Genomic DNA, 11537 nt, shown 5'->3' with positions numbered 1-11537 from the left:
TTAGCATGACATGATGGTCATGTTGCTGTTAGCGTGGACAAAACGTGTTGCACTTTTATCCACAACTTTCTTTCCGCCGTCATCGTAGGTCACTCTATGTGCAAAGCGCTCCCATACAGCAGACCTATAAAGTGCTGCTGGCGCGTCTTCCAACTCCTGTTCTTTCCCACTCGCCATTCCGACACAATTCTCCACAACAACAGATTTTTTCCCTGCTACACCCGGCTAAGCTGCTTCGCTTCTTCTTCTTCTTGTTTACTACTGGTGGTTGGCTTTGGTCGCAGTACCGCCACCTTCTGCTCTGGAGTGTAAACGCTTCGCCTATGAGAAAAAGGAGCAGCGCATGAACCGAACAAAACACACGCGAATCGAACCGAGACAGTCGAACCGAACGGTTCGGACGGTTTTCATAAATCGTCCCATCCCTAATACACACACAGCACGATTCACACAAACATACGAGATTCACACATGCACAGCACCTGATTCATCAAAGTATTTCTGGTCCATAAAAAATTTAACTACAAAGTACCAGTGGTCTTTAACCTTCACTGCATTTGTGTGTGGATTTTTGAGACTCTCCTGACGTGCCTCGATACAAAAATGATTTTTTTTTTATACAGGGGATGGTTTGCAACCAATCACAGGGCTCCCTTGTATAAGCCAATCACAAGAAAGTACTCCACATGTGATTACTATTTGCTCTGCTCCGGTCTGGTGTTCTGTCAGCTCAGGATACCGCGTCAGGCCAGCATACCCTAAGTAATACACATTACAGAGTTTCCTCTGTCTCCGCACTCCTTACATCTAATTTAATCAGGTTTTTGTCATAGTTTGTGCATAAAACCACAAATATATCATTCACTAGGTTCGTTACACACATTAGGTTTAAAAACAAACATTGCATGTCTGTTACATGAGGATCTTATTAAAGAATAACCAGCATTTTTTAACAGATAATTAAAAGATCTGTTTGTTTAAAATGAGCGACATCTGGATCATTTTATTTATTTATTTATTTTTTACAGCACATGAAGAACTACTGAAATTATTTTCAGATTACACATAAATAGATTAATAAATTCCGCGGGGGTGTTGACTTTAGGGTTAGGATTAGGATTCAGTTGGTGATAACAACCTACTGAGCCTACTGGTACAATCTGAAGCCATTGTATGGGACTGAGTCGTGCTGTGTGTGTTTGTGTGTGCATTTTTTTGTGCAGAGATTCGTAAAGGAATACAGTCTCCTTTGTCTATTCAACAATTAGTTCAAGGTTCTTCAGAAACCTCAAAGATATCAGAACCAAAAATAATATGCATGTATTCAATATGAAAATCTACAAACAATTGAACAAAAAACTGATAAAAAAACCCAGAAAATATTTCACAAAATATAAAACAGGCAACTTTCAGAAATGCTGACCATCAAAATGATTTATATCTGCTTTCTTAACCCTTGAAAAAGTTAAATATAGGCTTATATAAGATCAAATATTGCATTTAGCACTAGCTGTTTTCTGGTGCTTTTTTAACAGAAAGAAACAGCAGTGCTCATTCCTCCAAGAGAGGGAGGGGCTGTTACTTAGAGTATAATTCAGATATGCTTAAATCAAACTAAATACCACTTTGGTCAAGATCAAGAAGGAGGAGCATTGTAAAATAGTTATAAGCTCAAGTTAATCTTAAATTAAAAATGCAAAAATACAGATAACTAAAAATAGAAGTTCAAAAAACCTGGAACGTATGTCTTATTTAAGATTACTTTTCACAAGGTAGCTTTATTTTTGAGAAACTGTAGTCTCTCGATTTTGTAGTTTTCTTCCTAAATGTGCTCACAGTAATTAAACCAAAAAAAAATAAAAAAATCCTGGGCCTGTGTTGCAGACACAGACGACCTGGTTTTTGAGTATAAATCAGCCTTAATACTGTTAGTTTCAGAGCGCTCCTTTGCTACCGTTGGCTGACAAATGCAAGAGGGATTCCGATAGTATTTTTAATCTATTTACTGTCAAATCATTTTCGAGTGATTTTTTTGCCCACGGGCAATGGCTATGAGCTGGAAATCTAACAGGGGGTTCGGAATACTTTAATCCATGTAGCTAATGGCTCAAACTGAATTTTAAAAGCTCTGATTGCACAGGAAATTGTTATGTAAAAAAAAAAAAAACAATCCCTCATAAAGGTTTTAGAACTGAGTTTTTTTTTGTCAATTAGGGTTTTCTGTTATTTCATCGTCCGCAAAATGGGCCTGTCTGAAAGACTTATTTTCCGTCTTTGGTTCATGCTTTTGGTTAAGTTCAAGTTTTCTTTTTGAGTTTCCTTTTTGTTTTTTCATTTTGTGTTATTCTCATAATTTTTTCTTCTATTTAAGTTCTTATGCATTTCTTGTTTACCCTCTGTTGTCCTCTTGTGTCATTCTCCTTCTCCTAGCTCCCTTCTAGGTACTTCTGTCCAAACCTGCTCCCAGTCTGCTGATTAGCCTGGTCTTTGTTCAGCCTTACATTTATACTCCTCCTCTTCAGTTACTGTTAGCTGGTTCATCATCATTACTCTGCTCCTCATATGTTTCCCTGACGTCTCCTAGATTTAGGCATTTCTGTATTTTTTTATTTTTGGATTTTTGCTTCAGTTGCCACCTTTTTTATCTGCAAGAAACCACCTTAGCATCTCTCTCTGCATTTGGGTCCTCTTCAAACAATAATTGGGTAAATTTCTCTTAAAAATAATATTAAAGTTGCTCTTTTCGTTTAGTTTTATATTTCTATCTAGTATTTAGTAAATCTAATTATATGTAAGACTTTTCTCTGGTCTTAATGTAATTCCTAGCATCAGTTGTGTTCTCTGTCCTTCCAACAATCTATAATCTTAAAATCATCCACTTTTTTCCCTTCAATTCCCGTCTTTATATACAGCTCTACCTGCAATAAATATCCTGTCATCAGAAATGAAACTGAATGTTTATAATCCATCAATAATATTAAAAAAACACAGTCAAGCGTTCAGTTTTAGGTATTTGAGCTTTAAATAGAATGGTGTTTCCGAAGGAATGTGTGTTTGAGTCACAGGTCACCTAATACAGCTGGGTTTTCTCACTGATTTCACCAAAGTCCTATTTATTTTATAGGAAAATGTTTTTACCTTTTAATGCCTGTTTTATAAATACTGAACCATGTTTCTTTACCAGTCAGAAAACCACAACACACTTCTCAGGTTTACAGTAAATATGTAACATATGGACATTATAATGACCGAATATGATACTTGATATAATCACAACATTCCCATCATCTTATCTTTCCACATTACCATTTGGTAATTTTCTGCTAAACTGAGAGTGAACATGCATCTGTTGGATAAAAAACAACCAAGCATCTGGCTTCCATGCTTTCTCTTTATGCCCCTGTATTACTTACAACTACATAAATTTGTTTTTGTTGCCAGATTATGGGAACTCATCCCTTTTGACAGCAAGAATAGAGTCCCTGTAAGGAAAATAAATCATTTCTGAAAAGAGATTCTGATTTAAAGTTCCGAATGAGGAAACATTTACACAAGCAGTTATTTTCGCAGCTTGTCTCCAGTAATGGGATAATAGCAAATTAAAGAGCTTCCTCTGTGTTATCGCTCATACCAAATGTGCAGAGGAATCCTTCTTAATCATAGTTATTTTTCATAATGATTTGAAAGTCTGCTTTCTTTTGCATTGATATATCTTGAATCTTTTCACACGTCAAAAGATAATTTGATTTAACTCAGCTGCCATGATTTACTTACAAGATGTTTTTTTTTATATGAAAAAAGACAGAGAGAGACACAGAAAAAGCTAATGAACATGACCGAAAGGGGAGAGTTTATATTTGACCTTTTAGGATAATTTCTGAAGCGCTGTTCTGCACTCCTGGATTCCTATTAGTGTTGCCATCAATGAATATAGATTTACATGTTATGTATGATCACCATGACCTTTTCTGCAAATATCAAAAAACATGGCCTCACATTATAATGTTTGGCATCACATAGATAAAATGCAACATCTTAAATCTATAAATCAATCCCTGAAGACAGGAAACATTATATGTTGAAATAATTTCAAAAGGTAGAGAAAACGAAATCTGAATCCAATTTCAAAGAATAATAGAGATGTCTTAACGGATGTCATAAATAAAATATCCAGTTCTGATCATTTATATCTGTATTTTAGTAATATCCACAATTTATTCACAACCATTTTTTCAAACATATAAGACAAAAACTTCTTAACTTGTAAATAATGAAAAGTTGACAGAATTTGAGACTTAATGAAAAAAAGATGTAATTATATGTTGGATTTATCTTTTAATTACATATTAGTGGAAGAAATATGGTATGATATAAAAAAGTAAAATATTTTACGATTTGATTCAAAAGACCAAGGAATGCATCCAATAACAAAGCATGACTGCATTTCTTCTGCAGATGGCAAAAATAAATGCAAACATTTCTATAGCAAAGAAGGGAAATAAAATGCTGTTTGGTGTTTACCATCAATTCATGTCAGAGGTGACTTGGATAAAAATGGAAACTTGGCAAACTTGGGAAACGATGAAAGTCTGTTTTGAAGCTGGACAGAGCTATATGAAATTAAAGAAGATGGCTGACATAGCCTTTGTAATGCATTTTATTTAGTTTCTAAGTGTTTTAATGTTACACGATGAAGGTCCACATTCCAGGCAAGGCGCTGTTCAACTTTGACCACCTCATATCATCAATCAGCTGTCAATAGGAACACAGTCCCGCCATTTACCAATTTTTCACATAAAGAGAAAAATCCTGAATCAACAGCAAAGACTTAGTTTTTGAGAAAGAGAAGAAAACTACTTTGAGAGTGGAATCTATTTCTGAGAGAAAATGTTTTCAACGTTGATAGCAAAATACTGTATTTGCATTGCATACCTGTCAAAATATACCTTTTAGAGAGCTTTTTTCATTTGAAATGAAAGTCTTCTCCTGTGCAAACAGGATCAGCTTGCAGGTATGCGCTGTAATTATCAAGGCAGTATGTAATCAGCAGTCTGAATCAGTTCTTTTAGGAAAATCATAGCGACACAAAGGGTCATAATACAGCCAGCATGTGGGAATTTTAGAGGAGCTCCTTGGTCAGCTCCCAGCACTTTAAGCCTGCTTCGATACAAGATATTTATGAATGTACAATACATCTGCAAAAATATCCAAAATTCATGCAACAAAACCTTCTGCCTCTTCAAGCAAAAATGTTCAATTTGATTTTGAAGGTGAGTATTGCATATAATTCCCTCTAGTCTATTGGGCTTATTGTTGGACACTGCTGGTTGATCTTAAGTTAGCTTTAATCAAGTGCTTCTAAATGAATCCATATGTTAAGGTACACAGCAAATCAACTGCCCGGACTGTTGACAGTTTGATTTCCAATAATGCCTATTTTTTTTGACCTGGTCAGTAAATGTACCATAGAGGTCTGAGGTTAGGGCTGAGTTACACATCCTTAATCTGAACACCACAAATGAGTAAGGACACTTAAGCCATGGCAGAAGAGGATCAGTGGTCATCATAAGCGTTATCTGCTCAGTGCTAGCAGTAGGGAAGGAGCTAGGAAAAGGAAGCAGTATCCTTCCTATCACCAATTCAGTCAAACCTGGGAGCTCCTAAAATTCCTAGCCACCACTGGGGGCTAATCAGTTACCCAAAATAATTTGCCTGACATGATGTATAGGCACAACCCACTTCATGTATTTTAACAAAAGATACATTATTTCTGCTACTCTATGTGACAAATACAAAGGTAGACACTTTCATGTGCTTTTGGGGCTTTTTAAGGAAGATTTTAAGCCATTCACTGCTCTATGGAACATTTATTTTTTGTAGTTATTTTCTGGAAAGTGGTGGTCAGAATTTGACAGGCATCATTTAAATGCATGTCTCTCGTCTTTAAACATCCATAAGACTGACAGCCTTCAGCAAAGAAGTCCAAAGTTTCTTTCCTGAATAGAGTTCTTACTTATGGCTCCAGAGAAGGTGAAGGTATAGAAGCTAGGGGAAAGAGGTAGGAGCTGCAATTTGATTTATTTGGATTGGGCCAGAGACTTAACTCAAGTTAAATATATCAGACAAAATGTTTACAAGTCACATGAACCTTTACAGCAGGTAGATCTCCCTCTGCAGCAGAAAAAGGATTTGGTTCACAGCACTTTGTGCACAGGCCAAACCCACAGAACATTGAGAAGGTCCGACAATATCTAAAGAGAAGAACTGCAGTTTTATAATAACTGATTTGGGGCAGCTTCTAAACAACTGCATAGTTTGAGACATTAAGTCAATCATTGGTACTAAAGAACTAGTTCATCTGATTTGTTACCACTCAACCAAGATCTGGAAAATCTTCCAAACTGCTCTTCTCAGATTTAGGAAAACTGGCAATGATGTTGTTGGTTTGACTCAGTACTGCACCAAATTGTTGTTTGCCATGTACCAAAATTAATAGTTTTTCAAGATGAAGCAAAGTTAAATTTGTCACTGTTACCATGAATTATGAAACTACGAAAATTAGGTATAAGGAAGTTATCATCCAGAATTGTAGAAGTGTTCCTTAATAGGGTAGTGCATTAAAGCATCTGCCATTAACATTTTTCCTGCATTACTTTACTTTTATGCTTTAAGTAGATTTAAAAATGGTACTTAAAACACATTTACTTGAGTAAAAAGCTTAAGTTGATACTCTAACTTCCAATAAAGTGTTTTTAAACAGTAGGATTTATACGTCTACTTCAGTAATAAACAGTTTTGACACCTCTGGTGATAATGGACTCTAGACAAGACAACATTCAAGGTCATGAACAAAAAGCCTGGCGCCTAAATGCTGTATTGGCTTGTAAATTGTACAAAGGAAAATTTAAATAAAATAGCAATTTTGGACCAAGGATATTTTTATTTATCAAAGTTTTGCAGCTGCGTCATTTACTAAAATAATTGTAGTTGTGGGTGTTTCCAAAAAGAGCTTTTAGTGACTTTTTAAATCTCCTGATCGACATCAGAGTGTCTGTCTTTGTTCAGCAGGGTGCTAATGCCTTTGGTCCTTCTCTGCTACATCAGCCTAACACAAAACAAAATGTCAGAAACACTTTTGTTTTTGACAAAGAAAACGTCTCTTTGGAAGATATTTGTCTTTTAGGAGTTTCAACGTGCCATATCCGGCTCACTATTTTCACTGTCCACCATCTTTGTTCAGGTAAGCTGCGGTAAGGGAAGAGGGGGGACTAAGCGTCTGTGAGTATGTATGACACATGAAAATAGCTTATTTAATATTAGTTTCTAATACATTTCCTGAAAGAAAACATCTATTTAATATCAATTTTAAGGAAGTGTAATCCTACTAACCATATAAAACACATGTCCCTGAGTACTGTAGCTCTGTGATGATAAAAGTTGTTAGGAAGATATCAAATTTAACTTAAAACAGATATTCACATTTTTATCACTTTTAACTAGTAAAATATTTCTGGAGCCATGATTCAACTGGTTGATAATCAAATTAAATACTGAAAAACAAAATCATTTGAAGTATTAAATTAAGTAATTTATCTAATTTGGTGTTTAAACATATTAAACCTACCAGAGCTACTTTGATGCCCTTGTTTTGACTGAAACATCAGATAAATTTTTACCTTTTGATGCACTAATGTGGTCCATCTAGTAATTCCTTCACTACCTTTTGGTTTAAAACACTTCTACCTCTATCAGCAGACCTCGAGTTAATATGTTATGTTTGATAACCTATAAAAAAAAAACACGAAAAAATTTGAATCTTTAAAAAGCTAAATCAGCAGGTCAGAGCTTCAAGGAACTGCTCACCTGGATCAAGCAGAAGAAAACTTACTGGTCGATCTAAAAAAAAATCCTAAAATCAGTATACCAAAAAAAAAAAAAAAAAAAAAAAAAATCAGTCAATATTAATAAACCTGTTTTATCCTTAGTTTTGACAAGCAACTAACAGAATAAACATGAGGATGCTGCTTGCTTAAATTATGTGTTTATTTATTCCACTTGTTAAAGCCATCTGTATGCAGAGGAGATTAAAAAGAAATGTTGCATTTAAAGTAAAGATGTGGGCTTGTTATACAGAAATAATGTAAATAAGTTCTTTGAGGTTAAGAGTCACATTACATGCTGATCAAATATATTTAGTTTGCAACATTTTTGTTTAATTGGTTGAAAATAATGATTGCTTCTATCATCTCTCATATGCTCTTATCCACGTATCTCTGTAGGGGAAGAAACAAACTCTTAATAGTTCCAACCACATTGGAGAGCTGCTAATCAACACTTCTCATTATGTCTGGTCGTCTTCCCCTCTGAACCTTCTCCTCCTTCCATCTTTTCCAATTATTTGTTCAACCAGCATCTTTTTTCCCCCATCCGTTCCTCCCTTGAATCAATGCAACTTTTGCAGCCCCTCTTTGCTCGCGTTTCTTCTTGTCCTTCTTCCCTCTCACTTCTCCACATTTATCCTGCTCTTCCCGCTGCCTCTCATCTCCTGAACACGCCACGGTGGTCGCCGCTCAGGCAATTAAACAGTGGGAGTTTTTAGTGTGGCAGATGTGCAGGACGGATGAGGGAGGACAAGCGGCACAGCACACAGGGAGAACTGCGCTTCGTCTAGAAGCTGGGAGCTGAGCCGACAAGGAACACATGCCCGTCTAAAGTCTGAACTGAAATATTTCTGCTCATTTAAAATATTCAAACCAGCAGAAATCTTAAATGAAAGGTGCCCTCCAAGCAAGAGATCAAGCAAATGTTCATATGATTTGCAGTTTTAGTCATGTAAAATTAATTTAACCTGCTAATTTAGAACATATCTGCACTAATGGTGTCAGGAGAGAAATCATTGTTTTCTGCATGATCCGAAATGTCTTAATTATCTCAGTGTCATGAGTCAAGCAGCCATGACCAGTGGTCCTCTAGTTGATTACTGCCTGCACCTCCAGTTGCTCTTGCTGCTGCTGTGCTCATTAACTTAGGGCCCCAACAATAAAGAAATAGCGGCAAAATCCTTACGCTAAACCCTCAGGGGGCCCAACAATAATTACACAACAATGTAATTTGCAAGAGATACATGGTAATTACAGCCGGGTGGCTTGTAGCGCAGCATCGCCTGTACGTTAGATGCTGAAAAAATGTGCTTTAGAGCTTTAAATCAATGGAAACATCAAAAGAGTGGAGTAAATGGTTAAGCTTTGGCAAAGGCCTCATCAGGGTGTATATTATTTTGACATAAAATTTTATGTTTGTCTGATTATTCTCTGTTTTAACTAAAAAGTCCCAAAGAATATAAGAAAAACAATATTTGACCTTTAGTGCTGAATGAGCTGCTGTTTTAACAGATCCCCGCCAGCTTTATGTCTCCACTGTGGATGTATTGATTGATCCCGATTGGGTCAGCGGGAGATGGATGATCAGCCCACTCCTGCCAACACCCATGTTTGACCTTACCCTGGGGAAAACTCATCCCCAACATCTAAAAGAACAGATTAAAGTGACACTCCACCTTTACAGAGCACATTAACCTACATATTAAAACACCTTTATCAAACAGCTACCTGTATTGTTTGGCGGTTGTAGACTTTGACTACGTGGAAGTTAAAACTGTAAATTCCTTTCCGTGGTGCGATGAAATTACTTCGTTCCTCATCGAAATTCCTCCCAACATTTACTAAAACCTGGAAAAGAACAAAAAAAAATATATGCAATTATTTTAATTGTACTTTTTTTAGAAAAAAAATATTTTGTGAGATTACAATTACATTTTTATAGGAAAATACAAGAAACTTTTGTTATTTAAAGAAATGATATTGGATCTGAAAATTGAAATAAACTCTGGTGCTTTTCTTTCAAAATGTATTTATTAAGGGTTTTCTGTCATGCTATTGTTAATTTTTCTTTACGGATTTAGTTTTTTTCAAATAACCTTCCCTTTAAAATGTTAATTCTTTCATATTTTACTGTCATGATTATTTCAAAACAGTCTGCTGGGCCTTTCTGCAATACAGCATCAGTATTTCCTAATTCTTTTTAGAAATTTAAGGGCAAATTCAAGCAGAAGAAATAATGTGAAGCTTTCATTTTCGCAACTGGGTGTCTGCTTTAGTGATTAAGATAACAGAGTGGGTATTTTAAGGGAAAATGCAGCAGTTTTTTATGTAACAATCAATAGCCCTAGGAATTTATAAATCAGTGTGTTAATTTAAATAAGAACACCAAAAATTGTCCTGCTGTAAAAGTTGTAAAAAAAAAAAGTTTTCCAACTGCAACAAAAACCAGATGAACAGGGAATAAAGACTGGTTTCTTTAAACAGTTAAACACATGTAATCTGAGCAAAATTTTAAGCTTTTTAATTTTCTTTATTTAATATTTCCTTTTTTTCTTATTGCATTAACGTCTTGTCCTTATTTCTATAGTGTTAAGCATTTCTGTTTGGAGCTTTGATAGAAAATAGAAATATGAAAGCTTTGCGGATCGATGTGTGAAATGATTATGATTATAACAACCATTAAAAAAATAATAGTGAGAGTTTTTTTGCAGTTATTTAAGAAAGCAAAACATTGTAATCTCTCTTTAATCTGCGCAATTCACCCGACATTGTAAAAGAAAACGACCCAGCACCAAGTTACTCTCTGGACTTTCAGAACCCAACAGATAAAGAGGATTTCCACTCACCCGGTCAAAGTAGATGACCATGGTCCGGTTGCTCATCTCAGAGGGTTCATGGTTGGTGTTCCGGACAGCAGAGAAAGCCACCTTCGCGCTGCCGGAGCGCACCGAGATGCCGAGCGCGGTGCCCGTCGGGTCTGAAGTCGGGTTGGAGTCGCACACCACTAAACATTTCCCCTCCAGCACGATGGGCTCGGTCTCATTTTGAGCTCTAACCGGGCCAGCAGCGAGCCAGGCGGCACTAAGCAGGCACAGCGCCAACATGCCGAACCACAAACACAACCAAATAGTTCCACTTTAATGAAAAAAAAACAAAAAACAGAAGTTTAAACTTGCAGGAGCCGCTCCTTTCTTCTTAGAGTAAAAGTAAGCTCCAACCCGGACACATTCGCTCCGGTCCAGTCCCGGTCACACCTGTTCTCTTCCTCCTGTCTCACCTGTCAGCGGCTCCTGTTCCAGAACGCACAGAGGGAGAGTCGCGCGCCGAGCGGACGGACAGCAGCACTCATAGCAGCGCGCGAGGGGGGGAAGCTCCGTCTGTTCGCCGGCGCGCGCCTCAATTATTGATAAGCAGGATGTGGAAGTCCGCAACACAAAAGGCTCGAGGGGAGACCCCTCCTTCCGCACGGAAACCGCCACTCACCGCAGCTTTAGCGCGTGGCGTCTGCGAGATTTTCCAATCACCAGGTGCTGACCGCCCCTTTCACTGCCCTTCACACCCCCAATAACTCTATCTATCTATCTATCTATCTATCTATCTATCTATCTATCTATCTATCTATCTATCTATCTATCTATCTATCTATCTATCTATCTA

General features: G+C 36.7%; 1 protein-coding gene across 1 annotated transcript in view; it reads right to left on the bottom strand.

Moving 5' to 3' along the window:
- Positions 1-11300, bottom strand: part of LOC107090910 (cerebellin-1) — a 21891-nt gene extending 10591 nt beyond the window's left edge. Inside the window, exons 1-2 of the mRNA XM_015384550.1 lie at positions 10727-11300; positions 9609-9728 (exon numbers count right to left, since the gene is read on the bottom strand). Of these exons, the coding sequence (XP_015240036.1) occupies positions 9609-9728; positions 10727-10984 (378 nt within the window). The 5' untranslated portion in view covers positions 10985-11300. The remainder of the gene's footprint in view (positions 1-9608; positions 9729-10726) is intronic.
- Between the last annotated feature and the right edge of the window lie 237 nt (positions 11301-11537).

This window comes from Cyprinodon variegatus, unplaced genomic scaffold (assembly GCF_000732505.1).
Source record: "Cyprinodon variegatus isolate N-32 unplaced genomic scaffold, C_variegatus-1.0 Scaffold316, whole genome shotgun sequence".
Taxonomy (NCBI): Eukaryota; Metazoa; Chordata; class Actinopteri; order Cyprinodontiformes; family Cyprinodontidae; genus Cyprinodon; species Cyprinodon variegatus.
The sequence above is the reverse complement of the archived record's forward strand: the minus strand, read 5'-3'. Positions and strand labels throughout refer to the sequence as shown.